Source organism: Ustilaginoidea virens, chromosome 2 (genome assembly GCF_000687475.1).
Source record: "Ustilaginoidea virens chromosome 2, complete sequence".
Lineage (NCBI taxonomy): Eukaryota > Fungi > Ascomycota > Sordariomycetes > Hypocreales > Clavicipitaceae > Ustilaginoidea > Ustilaginoidea virens.
This window is the reverse complement of record NC_057317.1, coordinates 731,161-749,054: the sequence shown is the minus strand read 5'-3', so window position 1 is coordinate 749,054 and position 17,894 is coordinate 731,161. Positions and strand designations below refer to the sequence as shown.

Here is a 17,894-nt window from a genome sequence, read left to right as displayed (position 1 = left end):
AATAGCATGCATATTGAGGCGTTTTTCTCTCGGGCAAAGGGTCAGCGAACAGGGTGGGAGCAATGGCGTCCCTGCATTGATGATGGGAGTCGAGTCACTTTTTTTTTCCGCCGACGTGCACGAGGCTGGGGTATTGGGCGCCCGGAAGTACGGACGAGGTCATGCATGCTGTGGCTCAGTACCTGCCGGAATGGACTTGTTATTGCCATTCACCAAGGTTGCAAGGCCTCGCGTTCCCATGTGCACTTTTTATGACGGCTATCGTAAGCGGCAAGTCGCGAGGCCCTCGATCGAGTCGCCGGGTTGACCTTGATGATCAGTGTTCTGCTTGATGCCCCGCAAACTGTACATAGAATATGGCCTCGGTTGATGGCAACAAGAAGTTTTCAAGTCCAGCATACGACCAAGGTCATGGCTGCTTTGCAAATCATCGTCAATCATCAACCAAACGCGTTCCGCACCGCGAGAACACCAGGAAAACGTTGAATCGCTCTTTATTCATTCCATTCGTGTCGTGATCCAATGTTCATGCGACGACGGCGGGTTCCACTATCGTCGTGGGCAAGTCCCGTATGTCGACGTGTTCCTGGGAACCCAGATCGACAACTCGTACCGCCTCTACACCCACAATGCCCTCCTTCAGAGCCAAGAATTGCAGTTCCACAACGTGGCATGTCCCTGGTGCAAGAGGGCCGACGCGAGTGTCAGCGCTGAGGCAAACGACTTCCGTCGCGTCAAACGCAGAGTCCCTTTGTAGGGCGTGAAGAATGTTCGCGTCCATTACGGCACCGGCTACATCCGGTTCGCCGCGACGTCTGGAGGCCGTGGATGGCGGCTGCGCAGGCCTCGTGTCGTTCCGACGGCGCTTGGGCACGGCGACAAGAGCGAGCTTGCGCGGTGGCCGCGCCGTTGCCTCTGATGCGCGATTCACCACATTCACTTCCCAGGAGAAGACGTCCCCTCGGCGAACGGGAGCGGAAGGCCCCGTAAAGGACATGGTGATTCCGAGATCCGGAACGGCGGCCTCTGTCCGCGCCGTCGACGATTCGAGGCCTGGCAGGGCGTCGGGGCGAAGCACCGGCATTGTTTTGAGCGGCACGACGGCAGTGTTGCTGCCTATGGAAAGCTGCGACGGCTTGTGTGCCCGCTGTATTCCCGAGGACTCTGCTGTGGTGCTGAAGCTAGGATTCACAGGGGCTGTAAAGTCCAGCACCGAGTCCCATCTCATGGAAAGGCGAGGGGCGCAAACACCGGGAGAGACTTGAGCGACGGCTGTGAGAGAAATGTCGAGCGTGCCCGTGACGGACTTGGACGGTTTTTCCGATGGCGTAGGCTTGATGTGGTACAGGAAGATGATGTGATCATGCGCGACACAGCTCATCGGCAACTTCATCTGGTCAACGTCGTCGTGGAGGCTCTCTACCGTTCCATCGTTGGTGGAGAGTTTGATGTCATCGAGCAAGACTTCGCATTCGACGTGAGAGGTCAAGTCTACTTCCAGCACCGCAATCAAAGCTGCCTTTGACGGAGCCGTCTGTGGCCGGGAAAATCGTATCCTCGTGTGAATGGCGGGGAAGATGGGCATCTGCAGCAGCGGCAGAGCTCGAAGGTGCACCACCAGGTCCTGCTGTCTGCTGACCGGGGCGACGCGCGACACACGTAGCGCAGACAATCTAGGCCTTACCCCGTCCAGAGCCTGATCTGAAGAGAAAGATTCCAAAAGGTTGAGGCTAGAGGGCATTCCGCTTTGGAGGTATTCCGTCCCGCGAGGACGAGCGTCTCCCGCGGTGTGCGGCTTTAGGCTGGCGGCGGCCGAAAACGCTATGAGCGGACTGTTAAGCCGCATGCGAGGCCGATTCAACAAGACGGAGAGTTTCCACACGGCGTACACGGCCTGGCACGAACCATGCTGCTCTGACAGGTTTTCCTCATCCACGATTGTCAGGGGACTCGAAATGTCTTCAACGTGTCCCTTGAAGATTGTCTCGGCGGCAGGCTGTGAGTCACGGTCTGAGGAGCGGCTGTTGAGCACGCGAGCTTCAAGACAGACAACTAGTCTATCTAATTGCGTCTTCAACGCGTCTTCTTCCAGCCACGGCATTTTGAGAATTAGAAGAACATCCACCGTCTCGTCTGCATCGGGTTAATAATGAGAGGGTGGCACAAGGCTGGCGTTATTGCCGGGGAAGGGGGACACCGTCCATACCGAAAAAGAGCGATTCTCGTTGTTGGATAGATCCACGTACAATGTTGCTGGCCTCTGCATCTTTGAAGGCTTCGTTTAGATGAGTGTTTGTTCTTGCAGGCACCACGTAACTCAAGTAGGATTGCTCAATGAACTCGTGGCCGAGGTCGTTGGCCAAGCCATCGGGGTTCTTCTCAAGAGTTTCCATGATGACAATGACTGGTGGAAGGGGAGGAAGAGAGCAAGGACGACGGAGGGATGAACGCTCAGTTCATTGCCGGCTTTGAGCATTTCTGCCCTCAGGTGTTAGTTGGCATTCTAATGCTGGATTCTGGACGTTGGCTTGATGCTGCCGCTTCCAGCGAGGTATCCGGGCCTGCCTGGTAAGCTAAGCTGCCATGGTGCTCCAGGAGATATGATATGTAGGTACCTAGATACCTCCTAATATGCTGACGACGAGGTGCATGCACGTGTTTGTGTTTTTAGAAATTGAACGCGACATCCAAGGACCCCCCTTTAGCTGCATATGGATCCTTCCCATTGGCTCAACTCCCCCCCTCCCCTTGATCCACCTTCTTTGTAACCGTAACAGGAACAGTAATAGCGCTCGTTGGACATTTGACCTCGTTCAGTTTTTCTGGTCCAGCTAGGGCTTGGGTTTTCTGCACGCCATCATCAGTTGCTCCCTGAGCAGCGTCAACAGCACTACTCGGGCTCGTCGGAATTCGTCGCAAGTCGCCAAACTCTTGTCTGGACACTGGCAGCATCTTTCCGCTCCTACAGCCATGCACGCATATGGTAGTCCGGCCGCTGCGGCTTGGCAGGAGCATCATACTCCTGATGGCCGAGCATATTACTACAACAGCATGACCAAGGTCACGCAATGGACCAAGCCTGAGGACCTCATGTCCGGGGCAGAGGTCAGTTCTCATTCAAGCAATTTCGCGTCCCCCCCCCCTCCCCACCCGAGCCTTCTCTAACTAGAGTCTTGCTGTTCCAGCGTACGCTCTCGAATCAACCCTGGAAGGAATACACCGCCGAGGGCGGCCGGAAGTACTGGTACAACACCGAGACGAAGCAGAGCTCATGGGAGATGCCCGATGTATACAGGAAGGCTTTAGGACAAAGCGCTGGCCCTCCTAGATACCCCCAGAACGGCGGTCAATCCCACGCCTCCTATGACCATCACCAACATCGAGAGTTTCGCGACTCGGGCTCGGAATTCCGCCATGGGGGTTATCACGGAAATGATTCCAAGGCTCATGCCTTCGTGCCTCCTGCGAGTGACGAACCGGAATTTGCCTCTCCCGAGGAGGCCGAGGCGGCATTCATCAAACTGTTGAAGCGTAGCGGTGTGCAACCCGACTGGACATGGGAGCAGGCTATGCGAGCCATCATCAAGGATCCGCAATACCGGTCGATTCGAGACCCCAAAGGCAGGAGAGACGCATTCGAGAAATATTGCCAGGATGTCATCATGCAGGACAAGGAACGAGCCGAAGAACGCTTGACCAAACTTCGTGCCGACTTTGACACAATGTTGAAACGACACGCTGAAATCACCCACTATACGCGGTGGAAGACTGCTCGGCCAATGATTGAGGGAGAAACCACGTTCCGGTCGACAAGTAACGAAGAGGAGCGGCGACAGCTCTTTGAGGAGTACGTCGCGGGGCTGAAAAAGGCTCACAAGGAGCGTCAAACCAAGCTGCGCCAGAATGCGCTCAACTCGCTCAAGGGCCTTCTCCCAAAACTGAACATCAAGGCATACACGCGCTGGCCCGAAGCCCAAGACATCTTATCCGCCGCTTTCAAGAACGATGAAACGTACAGCGCTCTCACCAAATACGACACCTTGGTCACATTTCAGGACCACATCAAGTCTCTGGAGCGCGCGCTCAATGAAAAAAAGCAGCACGACAAGAGGATGAAGTATCGCCGCGAGCGCAAGGCTCGAGATGCATTCAAGTCCCTCTTGTCCGAACTTCGACGTGACGGCAAGATCAAGCCGGGAACAAAATGGAACAACATCCAACCGCTGATTGGGAAGGACGATCGCTACCTGCACATGCTGGGCCATGACGGCTCTACTCCCCAAGAACTCTTTTGGGATGTGATGGAAGAGGAGGAGCGTTCCCTCAGAGGACCGAGGAACGACGTCTTGGATGTCCTCGAAGTAGGTGCCCGTACCCGTGGCTTGATGGATGGTACCGCAGCTGACAAACATTCTGCCGCAAAGGATAAACGGTTTGAGCTCACACCTGCGAGCGATTTCCAAGAGTACCTCTCCGTTATGAAGGATGATCGACGCACTGCTAACATTGATAATGACATATTGCAACTGATCTTCGAAAGGGTAGGCAGCTCTTCCTATGCACCCGAGTCCACGAGGAAACTCTTGAAACACGAAAAGGCTAACCGTTGACGCAATAAAGCTCCGTGAAAAACGTGCTGTGAAGCAACCGGATGACAAGCAATCTGAACGTCAACAAAGACGCGCTGTTGAGGACCTGAGGGCGTATCTTAAACGTGCCGATCCTCCTTTTGTGCTTGGCGACACTTATGACAAGGTACGACCTCGCCTCCTCAAGTCAGATGAATTCCAGGCAGTCCACTCCGAAGAACTCCGTCGAGCCGCTTTTGATAAGCATATGCGGCGCCTTCGAGAGAAGGAGGAAGACGAAGCCGACCGCGGCCACAGACGCAACAGTCGGCTTTCCAGCGAACGGGACGTGTCCCGCCGTGAAAGAGAACGATCTAGAGGTGAGAGATCTCAACGCAGTGCACGTCCTGCTAGGCGCAGTCGCAGCCCCGAACAGGATCCATACGAGGCCGACAGGCGGAGAGCCATAGCGGAAAGGGAGCGAAATCACCGCAAGTCAGCCATGGCAGAGAATCTATTGAGTAGCGACCGCGGTGGCCGTCTATCGCCGCCGCCGCCGCCGCGACGTGAACGGGATCGAGACCGCGGAGAGAGGGAACAACATGAACGTCAACGTGAGCGCGAACGTGACCGTGATCGTGATCGTGAACGCGAACGTGACCGTGATCGTGAACGCGAACGTGATCGTGAACGTGATCGTGAACGTGAACGCGAACGCGAACGCGAGCGCGAATGTGAACGTGAACGCGAACGCGAACGTGACCGTGAACGTAACCGTGAACGTGAACGTGAGTATCGTGATCATGACTCCGTCCGGGACCGCGAACGTGAACGTGATCGTGATCGCGACTATGACCGTCCGCCGCGCTCACGAAGGGACGACGACAGTCACTACGACCGCGAGCGCAGAGACCGTGAAGATGAGCGAGAGCGGTTGTATCACCGCCGCATTGACCGAGGTTCGTATGATGAGCTCCCCTACGGAGATGAGCGACCATCGGGTTCACGACGTCGCCGACAAGATGACGAAGACGAAGCATCTCGAAGAGAGTCGAGAGATTCCAAGGTAAGCCGTTGCCAAAACATTGTTCTCCCCCCCCCCCCCCTACGACAAAAGAAAGAAAGTTTCAGAGCAAGAAAAAAAACGAGGGAAATCTCGCCCCGTTTGGCATAACACGTACTAAACCCGAGTGTTTTTCTTTCCTTTGCAGAGACTCAAGACGGATCGGCCTCGCGAACTGTCGCCTCAGCGTGCAACGCGCCCTCGCCCCAGCTCTCCCAAGTCCCCCCCTCCCAAAGAAGTGGTCAGGAGCGGCAGCGAGGAGGGGGAGATTGAAGAATAAGCAAGCTGATCTTCAGACGCTCCCCGTAATACTTTCTTTACTTACCAGTGTTTCTAGCCAAAGATTGGGGGAAAAAAGTCGCATGCTAGCTTGAGTTTCTCTCCTTAAGGTGTGTCGGCCGCTTTTCTCTTCCCAAGACTTTGACTTTGGCTGGCCGTGAACGTACGTAATCGAGCAGCAGTTGCCTGTAGCTTAGTTGTCCTTGAGCTGGAGAATAACAATATGAATGAAATGGCGAAGAAGAAGAAGGAGAAACCGTGCACATCATTTTGAGTGGTCGCTTACCTACATGTCACTAATCAAAGGTGATGATGGGGCGCTTGTCTTGTTTTACCTGCAAGTTTATTCAAGATGGAAACATGACGGAAGCTAAATTCCCGAGTGAAATCTCCACCAAAGCATTCCTCATGAAGAGCAAAAATCGACGACAGACATCGCACTTGTTCCATCGTCCCTCAATCTGCAAACACCCATCTGACTTGGTGATACATGTACCTTTGGACCCCCTCCTACCCTGAGAGCCCTCCCTGCCTGACACCAGAGAAGCCGAGAGAGGTCGTGGTGCCCCTGGGGTTCCCGGACTGTCGAGCCAAACGAGGCCGCAAAGACACAACTTGACGACCCAAAAAGATATCAACTGCACAAGCCGGGTCGTTTCGCAGGACCAGACAACGGGGGATAGACTGCCGCCGTCGGGGTCAGTCGTCCGGATCGTCATCGTCGCTGTCGCTGCTTTCCGGCAGCCCCATATCTAAGCCATGCTTATTACCGTGCTTTTTCGAAGCCGTCTTCTTTTGAACGCCTTCAACGCCTGTAGATGCTGTATGGTTGAAACGAAACTTTTTCCTGTAGTAGTTGCCCTCTTCAAGAGCTTTTGTCGGGGGTTTCTTCCAGGAAGAACTAGAGACCTACGTGTTAGCAGCCCTTCCAGGTTTACAAATGCATCAAACGCGACATGTCAAAAGGAACCAGAACTTACGTAGTTGCCTCCCAGCTTTTGCTCCTGGTCGAGTTGAGATCCCTGCTTGTTGATACGGGGGCGGTAGTTGGTGGGATCGCGACGGAAAGTGACGTCGAGGTTCTTCAGGAACGTATTGCAGCCAGTCAAAAGAGACTCGGGTCGGTTGGCGTGGGCGTCGATACCCGGCTTGCCATCAAAGACAATGACACGGTCGGCAAGATACGTAGCCATTATGAAATCGTGCTCGACGATGAAAGCCGTCTTCTTGGAATGCATGATAAAGCGTTTGATCACGCGCGAGGCAATGATACGTTGCTCGGAGTCGAGATAAGCGGAAGGCTCATCAATCAGGTATATGTCGGCGGGCATGCCGAGGGAGAGCACAATGGCAACACGTTGAAGTTCACCACCGGACAGGTTCTTCACCTCCTGGTCAATAAAATCCTCAAGCTTGAGTGGTTTGACGACGTCGGTTTGGAACTGGGGGTTGAGAAAAGCTTGCTTGATCTTCTTGAAGAAGAGCTGTCGCACGGTACCCTCGAACTTGGGGGTAATGGTCTGAGGCTTCATGCTGATACGCATGTCGGGAACGGAAGCCTTGCTGTCAGGCTTGAGAGCGCCAGCCAGAAGGCGGCAAAAGGTGGTCTTGCCAGTGCCGTTCTCTCCCATCATGACGATGATCTCGGAATCAGTAAATTCGCCTGAGTCGATCCGAAGTCTGAAGTTGCCTAGCTGCTTCTCCATCTTGGGGTATTTGAAAGCCCGAGACTTGTCAATGGCAAACTCGTCGGTGCCTTCGGCGATACGGAAAGTCAAAGACTCGTCACGGAAACGCAAGTTTTCTGTCGGAATATGACCATCCAGAAAGATGTTGATACCTTCTCTCACAGAGTAAGGCAATGTGACGACACCATAGACGGCAGGCTGTCCGTACAGAACGCAGACGTAGTCCGAAAGGTAATCGAGAACAGATAAATCGTGCTCGACAACAATGACGTAGTCGTCATCGCGAAGAAGAGATCGAATCATCTGGGCAGCACTCAGACGCTGTTTAACATCGAGATAGGACGAAGGCTCGTCAAACATGTACACGTCGGCCTTTTGGACGCAGACCGTGCCAATGGCAAACCGCTGAAGTTCACCGCCAGAGAGGAGAGTAATGTCACGATCCATGATGTGGTTGAGCTCAAGAACGTTGGCGACCTCTTCCACATTGTTGAGCGAGGCCCGACTCGAGATCAACGCCTTGACACTCTTCTCTGGGCCACGAACAGCTTTGGGGATCTGGTCAACGTACTGAGGCTTGACAACTGCCTTGAGGTCATCTTCGAGAAGTTTGGTAAAGTAGTCTGCGCAATGTCAAAAAATACTGGTCTTTTCTTGACAAGTCGATTGGGTCAGACGCTTACTCTGCAGCTCAGAACCGCGAAAATGCTTAATGACATCCTCCCAGTCTGGAGGGCTGTCATGGCGGCCCAAGTTGGGCTTCAACTTGCCACTGAGAATCTTCAGGGCGGTACTCTTGCCGATACCGTTGGTTCCGACAAGTCCGAGAACCTGACCGGGTCGGGGCATCGGTAGACGATGAAGCTTGAAGCTGTTCGGGCCATAGCGATGGGTGACCTGGTTCTCGAGATTGGTGGGCAGGTTGATGATGGTGATGGCGTCGAAGGGGCATTTCTTTGGGCAAATACCGCAACCGATGCAAAGACCCTCGGAAATGAAGGCCAGGCGAGACTCGGGGGTAACTTCGATGCAAAGTTTACCACTGCGAACAACAGGGCACGACTTTTTGCATTCTTGACGACACTTCCGGGGTCGACACTGGAAAGAGGGGCAAATCAGTCAGTATGGTGGGGTAGGCATCGCAGGAAGAGGGGCGAGGGGCAGAGATTTCGATGAGCTGAACCAACCTTGTCGCTGTTGACAATGGCGATACTGCAAAGATGAAATAAATCAGCCAGCGCGTCTTGTGTGCGCAACTCGTGGAAATCTTGGAATTCTCGCGGGCACATACCGGGTGAGCTTATCAGCCATGGTGAGGGCGCCGCGTCGTCACCACTGGGAACAAGAAAAAAATGTCGCTGCGTGATGGAGTGACGGGAAGGAGCGAGTAAGGCTTCGAATGATAAAGACTCAGCGGGCGAGGGAAAGCAAGAGTTTAAGCCAAGCTTCGCACGTGCGAGGAAACCGGACACGCGGTGCTCCTGTAGGGAACTCGGGATAAATCAAAACGGAGACGCTCAATACATTTGATGGAGTAACGAGGCAGAGAGGCAGGTATTGAAGTGGGATTGCTAATTGTGTGCACTGTGTGGTCACTGTGGTGCGTGGTCATCCACTTTTCGCGCCCTGTGAATCGTCCGTCCAGTTTTGGCGGGGCAGGGCATTTGGCAACAGCTGCTGGACGAGGCAGGCACGAGGGAACTAACTTGGTTGGTATCATTGTCATCGTGGATGGGAACCGAGGGAGTTGGGTCTCTGGGACGCATCGGACTTGTTTAATCCCGCTGCTCACTGTAATCGTGGTACTTGCATGCCTCAATGAGTTGTGTCCATTCGCACATGCAGGTTGGTCGATGCCATCATTGTTGGTGAAAGGGCCAACCGTCAAAATACTACCTTAGGTACAGTAGGTACCTACCAAGCAAGCCGACCTGAGAGCTTGCACACACAGCTCCTCCCCATTACATCTTCAACCAAAAGCATCGCACGTGCAGCACCTGCACTCTAAAAAGAAATCGACTTGTTGAAAATCCGGTGATGTTAGCTTTACTGCACACTTGTGCAAGTAAACATTTCTGGACATATGCAAAGGGTCTTCGGTTTTCAACGACGTGGGAAGATGTAGGGACTATGTATGCTAATGTAGTGGTGGATTTCCAGCCCTCCCCCAGCCAGCTGCCAAGTCTACTCGAGCAGGTACCAGACTGTACCTAGGCAGTACTTGCTGGTGTGATGCGGCCTGAGTTTACTGCTGTACTCCTGCCGCCCTTCCATTCCTCGGTGACCAGACAAAGTTGCAGGTACCTGACGATCTGCTCCCCTACCTCGTAGCCACAGCGGCAGGCCTCACGTGATATTGTACCCTTGGCCACGTCCTCGCGTTGAGCTCCCCGGCTCCATCAACCCCAGCATGACCGAACAGGCCTTGGCTTGGGTACAGACGCGACCAGCCCCCAGGTCTCTCCAATTCTTTCCTCTCTCTCCACTGGCGCTTTTTTGTGACTGAACTACCATTGCCATTCCACACCGTCCGTCCCCTTCCAACCCAGCAAGCACCAATATACCATTATACCATCCGCTGCTCGGCCCTCGCCCCCCGGACGTAAAGCTACGCTCGCGGAAACCTTCCGGATGCTTTTGAATACCTCTATGCTATTCATGAATGAATTGTAAGTTCTGCCTGCTTCAATTCCACAAAGCCCGTTTCGTATCCGAGCCCGCTTGCCATACCGCATCCTGCCCGACTAGCCGTCACTCTTGGATCTCTGCTCTAGGGCTGCCGTTGCTCTCCGTTGCCCGATGCGGCATGAATCATGCTCCAGAATAAAGGCAGCTGTATGATTATGGACCTGGAGTGCAACTTTCGGCTACTATGCTGCTGCCACTGCCGCCTAAGTTCTCCAATCCCTTCATCAAGTCCTTTCGTCCCGTCATCATCCAAGCACGTGTGAATGCCACTACATCCATTGCTCCATCAATTTCAGCTCTTTTAAAGCTTCGGACAATGTGTTTCGCGTCGCATGGCTTCCTGTACCATCTCGTCACCGCGAATGGCGGTCCCGGAAAAGCTACTAATATCCTTATCCCATTAGCGACTAATCCGCGCCAAAGCTGCGACCATGAGCTCCCCGGTGACGGCCGGTCCCATCAATGGACACTTGTCGCCGGATGATATCATGACATCGACGGTGGTCGTGGAAACCGGTCGACACAGTACCGATTCTCCCCATACTCGCGATAGCCCAATGGCTCAGTCATCGCTCTCAGATACCGAAATGACTGGACGCGAAACCTCGAATCAAGTCGGGCCTGATCAAGGCTATTCTGACAGCGATGAATCGACCCAAGGCAACAATTCCGAGGATGCAGACTTTGATATGCAAGACAGCGTGGCCTCTCAACAAGAATTACAGGATGGCGAGCAAGACCGAGAGAGCTCTCCAGATTCCAGTCGCCCCTCCAAACGGAAAGTGCCAGTATCAGAACGTGACTATATCAAAGCAAACCCTGAGCTGTATGGTCTTCGAAGAAGTGTACGTCGCGGATGCCGTCCGATACTGGTTCCCACCGCTAATGCCACCACAGAATCGTGCTAGGGAAACCAGAAAAATGGTATCTGGCGTTCCCTGCTCATCCTGCCCCTGGTCGTTGTCACCAAGTCGCTAACGAAATCAAAGGTTGACTCTGATGACTCGAACTCGGACGATGATGAACCAATTAATCGTCGCCAAGTCAAGCGAAGGCGCGTTAACACGTCTCAACCTTGTAAGTCCTCCACTCCCTCCCTGCTGCTGCCAGGCTAAATGATAGCTCCCTCCCCATCAGCATCCAAAAGAGGCACGCCTGTATTACAACCTTCCACAAACGAGTCTGATTCCGATTCCGACACGTATGGTGGCGCGCGAGCCAAAAGCCAGTTGAAGAAGGCGAGGCTACAACGAGAAGCGCAGCCAGGCCTCGCTCTTGCCGAAAAACGATGGTCTAGCCGACGAGCCGCACAACAGGTCCAGCAGGGCATGTACGAAGAAAGTGGCGTTGACGACGAAGATGAAGCGGACTTGGGCTCCGCATATTACGTTGCCGACTACGTTGACGATTCACCGTACGTCGAAAAAGTCGTCCGACACCGCCTGCGAGACGGACTGGAGCTTCAGTACGATGCGAGCCGGCACGACTTTGAATACTTCATCAAGTGGCAGGGCAAATCCCACTTGCACGATACTTGGGAAACAATCGATTCTCTTCGCAACATGCGCGGGTTTCGAAAAGTGGAAAATTACTTCAGGAAGGTGGTCGAACAGGAACTCGATATCCGCTTCGGCGAAGACATTCCGCCCGAAACAAAAGAGCAGTTTTTCCTCGATCGAGAACGTGACGAGGATGCTTTTGAAGACTTCACCCAGGTCGAAAGAGTCGTCAACGTTCGCGAGGGTGACGAGGAAACAGAGTACTACGTGAAGTGGAAAGGGTTGACGTACGAGGAGTGTACTTGGGAGCTTGCGTCAGATATCAGTCCCAATTTTCAGGACAAAATCGACCAATATCTGGACCGCTCCTCACGGTCTTGGCAGTCGGACAGACGCGAGACCAACCTAGAAACACGAAGCAGGATGATCAAACTGGATCGCCAACCCGACTATATCCGAAATGGCGAGCTTCGCTCGTTCCAATTAAAGGGCCTCAACTTCTTGTGCTTGAACTGGACGCGAGGGAACAACGTCATCTTGGCCGATGAGATGGGTCTCGGCAAGACGGTTCAGACGGTCTCGTTTCTAAGCTGGCTACGAAACGACCGGCGACAGGAGGGCCCATCTCTCGTTGTCGCGCCTCTCAGTGTCATTCCAGCCTGGTGCGATACTTTTAACCACTGGGCACCTGACATCAACTATGTTGTGTACTTGGGACCAGAAGATGCGCGCAATATCATTCGTGACAATGAGTTGATAGTTGGTGGTAATTCCAAAAAGCCCAAATTCAATGTTCTCGTAACATCTTATGAGTTCATCCTGCAAGACTGGCAATTCCTGCAAACCATCAAGTGGCAGACTCTTGCTGTTGACGAGGCTCATCGCTTGAAAAATCGAGAGTCACAGTTGTACGCAAGACTTGTTGGGTTCGGCGTCCCCTGCAAAGTCCTCATCACTGGTACGCCGATTCAGAATAACCTGGCAGAGTTGTCCGCTCTGCTGGATTTCCTGAACCCCGGCAAAGTCAACATCGACGAGGATCTGGATTCCTTGTCAGCTGTCGACGCTCAAGAAAAACTGGAAGAGCTTCACAAGTCGATTGCGCCATATATCTTGAGACGGACCAAGGAAACAGTGGAGTCTGATCTACCCCCGAAGACCGAGAAAATCATTCGAGTCGAGTTGTCCGACGTGCAGCTGGATTACTACAGGAATATCCTGACAAGGAATTACTCGGCCTTGTGTGATGCCACCGGTGGCCACAAGAATTCTCTCCTCAACATCATGATGGAACTGAAAAAAATAAGCAACCATCCTTACATGTTCCCTGGTGCTGAGGAGCGGGTGCTGGCTGGCAGCGTTCGACGCGAGGATCAGATCAAGGGGCTGATCACGAGCAGCGGGAAAATGATGCTCCTTGACCAGCTCCTGTCAAAGCTGAAAAAAGATGGACATCGAGTGCTGATCTTTAGCCAAATGGTAAAAATGCTTGACATCCTTGGTGATTACCTCTCACTGCGGGGCTACAAGTTTCAACGTCTTGATGGTACTATTGCCGCCGGTCCTCGTCGTATGGCCATCAATCACTTCAATGCTGAGGATAGCGAAGACTTTTGCTTCTTACTCTCTACTCGTGCTGGTGGCCTGGGCATTAATCTCATGACCGCCGACACGGTCGTAATTTTTGATTCTGATTGGAACCCCCAGGCTGATCTACAGGCCATGGCTCGGGCTCATCGTATCGGACAAAAACGACCAGTCAACATATACCGTCTCGTTTCCAAGGAGACGGTGGAGGAAGAGGTGTTGGAGCGGGCTCGAAATAAGCTTCTGCTAGAGTATCTGACTATACAGGCTGGCGTCACCGATGATGGGAAGGCGGCGTTTCAAGAGAAGCTTAACAAGAAGGGTCTCAAAACTGACGGTCCTTCTTCAGCCGAAGACATCCAAATGGTTCTGAAAATGAGATCGTCAAAAATGTTTGAACAGAGCGGTAATCAGGAACGTCTTGAGCAGCTTGATATTGACTCCATTCTCGAGAACGCTGAAGTCACAAAGACCAAGGTCGACGACAAGATGAATCTCAGCAGTGGGGGTATCGACTGGGATAATTTTATGCAAATCACCGACGTCAAAGTCGACGACATTAACCTGGACTGGGACCAGATTATTCCGGCCGACAAGTTGGCGGAAATCAAATCTGATGAAGAACAACGGAAAAACGAGGAATATGTTGCCAAGCTAGCGGCCGAGAATGCTCCTCGTCGAGCTACTATGAAGAGTCGCAGCAAGGAAAATGATCGAGCGGATCGGCTGAAGAAGCGGCAGCAGGAGCAGCAGCAGGAGGAAGAGGAACAAAGGGCTTTGCTTGCTGATCCGAAGCGTCCGTTAAACGACAAGGAGCAAAGGAACCTCATCAAGGCCTACTTCCGATTCGGATCCATGGACGACCGCAAGGACGACATCATTCAGGAAGCGAAGCTTGCCGAGAGAGACCACGAGTTTGTAAAGTCCGTGTTGGACGACTTTATCAAGTCTGCGCAGCAAGCTGTGGATGAGAACAGCCAGAAAGTGGCAGAAGAGGAGAAAAAGACTGGCAAAATCCTGACCAAGAAGGATCGAAAAGCGGTCTTGATAGACTTTGGCGAGCTAAAGAAGGTCAACGCTGAAACAGCGATTGAGCGGCCCAAGCAACTGCAACTTCTCCGCAATGCCATTCGTGGACAGTCGGACTGGCGAGCCTTTCGTCTACCAGACGCCACCAAAGCCGCCAACTACACCTGCTCCTGGGGAGCAAAAGAAGATGCAATGCTCCTGGTCGGCATTGACAAGCACGGGTTTGGAGCATGGGTTCAAATTCGGGACGACCCGGACCTTGACATGCAAGAAAAGCTGTTTCTGGAAGAGCACAGGGTTGGCAAAAAGGAGGAGCGAAGCAAGGCCAACGACAAATTGAAAGCCCCAGGCGCGGTGCATCTTGTCCGTCGATCGGAATACTTGCTGTCGGTGTTGCAATCCAAGTACTCGACTGATCGCACAGCACAAAGAATCGTGGAAAATCACCACCGAAACAACAAAAAGACGACTGTGTCTAACGGCCACCGCGGTAGCGGAACTGCGTCGCCCGCCCCTCACACGGTTAAGAAGCACCGGGACAGAGATCGTGACGACCACAGGCCTCGAAGCAATGCAGCAGACGAGGGAGGCTCCTCGAGGGCTGATTTCAAGCGAAAACATGGATCGTCATATCAAGATGATCATAGCCCAAAGCACCGCCGAGCTGAAGACAATCGCAGGTCAAGTAAGCAGGGCCTGGACCGCGAAAGAGACCGCGATCGCGATAGGACGGAGCATCGCCGCCATAAGGATGACGATGGTGGGCGGCATGACAAACATCGCTATCGATATGACGACGACCGTCGTCGCGAGGACCGCCGCCGTGATGATGATAGATATCGTGACCGCGACCGCGACCGCGACCGCGATCGAGATCGAGATAGAGATAGAGAGCGAGAGCGAGATCGCGGTCGTGACCGGGACCGAGACAGAGACAGAGCTAGAGACCGAGATCGTGATTATGGACGTGACAGAGACCAGGACCACCGAGATTTCCGGCCACAAGAGGAGCGACGGGCCAAGGCTTTGCGCCGGCTGGATGAGCTTCGCCGGATTGGTGACAACAAGGACCAGCGCGACAGGGACAACGAAGCCATGATCTGGTACCTTCTCAAGCCAGTTCGGGAAAATTTCGAGCGAATCCTGTCCACAACCAAGGACAAGGTCAAGTCGAGCAAGGAGCGTGCGGCGATTTTCGGCGCCGAGCTGGTTGCGATTGGCACGTTCCTGGACGAAAGGCTGCCCGTCACGGCAGCAGATGAGAGTCTAAAAAACAACTTTTGGTATGAATATGAGCCAACATGTTTGAGGTATCTGCAAAACATTGACTAAGATTTCTCGCAGGGATTTTCTAGCCGCTCTGTGGCCCGTTGATGACACTAGCAAGAGCGTCACAGGCCAGCGACTGAGCAACATGTACCGAACACTGCATGCCAGACACAAGGATTCAAGATCAAGCTCTACTCGCACCGATGGGGCCTAGAGGATGTCCTGTTTTTTTTTTTTTTTTTTTTTTTTTTTTTTTTTTTTTTTTATTTTCTTCCCTTTTCCTTTTCTCTCTTCTTCTCCTTTGTCTGGTTCTGCGAGGATTTTGTGCCGTGTCTGTGGGTTAGATTTTTGACGGCTAGGCGAGGGGCACAAGTCACCCGGCTTGTCGATTGATTGAATCGCTGTTTGATAACGACGGCATTTGTATTGCATTACACGGCGTTCTTGGCACGACGGAAAGCATGGGGGGTTACGGCGTGGGAAGAGAAAAACGACCAAAACGACTCGAAAGAGAGCAACATACCCAGACGTGTGAGGCGAACAAATGATGTGATGGGGCGGGAAGGAGGGGTCGGTTGTAATGCCATGTTTGTTTGCATGTTGTCGGGACGGGCTTGTTTTCTGCTTCAAGCCAGCGCGATTGTTGAGCATGTTGGTCATGTATAGCATGTATAGCCATTCTGCTCTGTACCATGGTCGTTTGTTTCTGCGACAGGCCTCCAAGAGGAAAGGAGATGGATCCAAGGTGTTGGGTTGGGGAGCAAAGCGGTGCCAAGTCGCGGCAAAATACACAAACCACATAGATACACAAATACATGCATGGCTACCTACCTACCTACCTACCTACCTACCTAACCTACCTACGTACGGAGTGCTCGAGCACAACACCGTAAAGGAACCTGCCAGGTGACGGAAAGATCGCATACATGAGGCATCGTGAGTGCACCATGCGATGCATACAGTGCAGCTGCGCACTGCGCACGCAACTCCAGCTGACGCCCCACAATTTTGCCCCGTTGCCCAGCTGCCCCCCCTGTGCCGCCCAGTCGAGTCGGGTCGCGTCCGAGTTTTTCGCTTTCCTCTTGGATTCCGACTCCGATTCCGACCCCGATTCCGACTCCGCAGCATTCACGGCCGGAAAGCTAGTATGGCTTCGCACCCGTGGGCGAAAGAGCTCGCCGTTGCGCAGGCCGCCGTCCTCCGCGCCGCCCGCCTCACCAAGGACGCCCTCTCCTCCGTCCACGCGCGGTCCAAGCCCGACGCCTCGCCCGTCACGGCGGCCGACCTCGCCGCCCAAGCACTCCTCACCAGCATCCTGCGCGCGGAATTCCCCCACGACCGCTTCGTCGGCGAGGAAGGCTCGGCCGTCCTGCGGGGGGACCCGGCCCTGAGGGACAGGGTGCACGAGCTGTACTCGGCGGCTGCCGCTGCCGCGCCGGGCTGCGCCTCGAGCCCGGACGAGATGCTGCGGCTCATCGACCTGGGCGGCCAAGGCACGGGGGGGCCCCGCGGCCGGTTCTGGGTCATGGACCCGGTCGACGGGACGGCCGGCTTCCTGCGGGGCGAGCAGTACGCCGTGGCGCTGGCGCTCGTCGAGGACGGCGCCGAGGCCGTCGCGGCCATAGCCTACCCCAACCTGCGGCTGGTCGGGGGCCGCGTCGCCGAGTCGAGCGTCGACTCCCGCGGCCTCGGCGTCATGCTCTCCGCCGCGAGGGGCCACGGCGCCAGCGTCACCTGGCTGCCCTGCGCCGAGGGCCCCTGGGAGACGCGCCCGCTGGCCAGGCTGCCGCCGCCGCCCGACGCCCCTCCGTCCAAGCTGCACGTCGTCGACTGCGACAGGAACCGCGCGTCTCACCGGAGAGTCGTGGCCCGGGTGTGCGACAGGCTGGGCGCCGACTTCCCGGGCACCGATGTGTGGTCGTCGCATGTCCGCTACGCGAGCCTGATCCTGGGCGGCGGCGACTTCTGGGTCAGGACGCCCTCGGGACCCGAGAGCTGGCCCTGCATATGGGACCACGCGGGCGCGCAGCTGATATACACAGAGGTGGGCGGCAAGGCCACCGACCTGGACAACCGCGCCGTCGACTTTGGCGCCGGGAGGCACTTGTCCAGGAACAGGGGCCTGGTTCTCGCGCGGGCCGAGCTTCATGAACAGGTAGTAGCTGCTGTCAGACAGGAAGTCGGCCAGGGCTACGTCCCGTAGACGGCGTATTTTTCTTTTCTT

The 17,894-nt window shown here is 54.4% G+C and overlaps 5 protein-coding genes across 5 annotated transcripts; 3 read left to right on the top strand and 2 right to left on the bottom strand.

The window, feature by feature from the left end:
- Positions 1-526: 526 nt before the first annotated feature.
- Positions 527-2,393, bottom strand: UV8b_01976 (uncharacterized protein; the record flags this gene model as incomplete). Its single annotated transcript, XM_043139474.1, has 2 exons — positions 527-2,133; positions 2,207-2,393. 2 exons carry the CDS (start codon positions 2,391-2,393, stop codon positions 527-529), a joined length of 1,794 nt encoding a protein of 597 aa, XP_042995408.1.
- A 577-nt stretch (positions 2,394-2,970) lies between these two features.
- On the top strand, positions 2,971-5,911 carry UV8b_01975 (uncharacterized protein; the record flags this gene model as incomplete). The annotated part of the gene is made up of 5 exons (XM_043139473.1): positions 2,971-3,105; positions 3,186-4,361; positions 4,425-4,541; positions 4,621-5,634; positions 5,780-5,911. The coding sequence occupies 5 exons, from the start codon at positions 2,971-2,973 to the stop codon at positions 5,909-5,911; spliced, it is 2,574 nt and encodes an 857-aa protein (XP_042995407.1).
- Positions 5,912-6,775: 864 nt separating this feature from the next.
- Positions 6,776-8,909, bottom strand: UV8b_01974 (uncharacterized protein; the record flags this gene model as incomplete). The annotated part of the gene is made up of 5 exons (XM_043139472.1): positions 6,776-6,811; positions 6,891-8,221; positions 8,282-8,696; positions 8,786-8,810; positions 8,890-8,909. The coding sequence occupies 5 exons, from the start codon at positions 8,907-8,909 to the stop codon at positions 6,776-6,778; spliced, it is 1,827 nt and encodes a 608-aa protein (XP_042995406.1).
- A 1,808-nt stretch (positions 8,910-10,717) lies between these two features.
- UV8b_01973 (uncharacterized protein) lies at positions 10,718-15,884 on the top strand (the record flags this gene model as incomplete). Its single annotated transcript, XM_043139471.1, has 5 exons — positions 10,718-11,131; positions 11,184-11,210; positions 11,276-11,363; positions 11,424-15,684; positions 15,746-15,884. The coding sequence occupies 5 exons, from the start codon at positions 10,718-10,720 to the stop codon at positions 15,882-15,884; spliced, it is 4,929 nt and encodes a 1,642-aa protein (XP_042995405.1).
- Positions 15,885-16,622: 738 nt separating this feature from the next.
- On the top strand, positions 16,623-17,873 carry UV8b_01972 (uncharacterized protein; the record flags this gene model as incomplete). The annotated part of the gene is made up of 1 exon (XM_043139470.1): positions 16,623-17,873. One exon carries the CDS (start codon positions 16,623-16,625, stop codon positions 17,871-17,873), a length of 1,251 nt encoding a protein of 416 aa, XP_042995404.1.
- Positions 17,874-17,894: the final 21 nt, after the last annotated feature.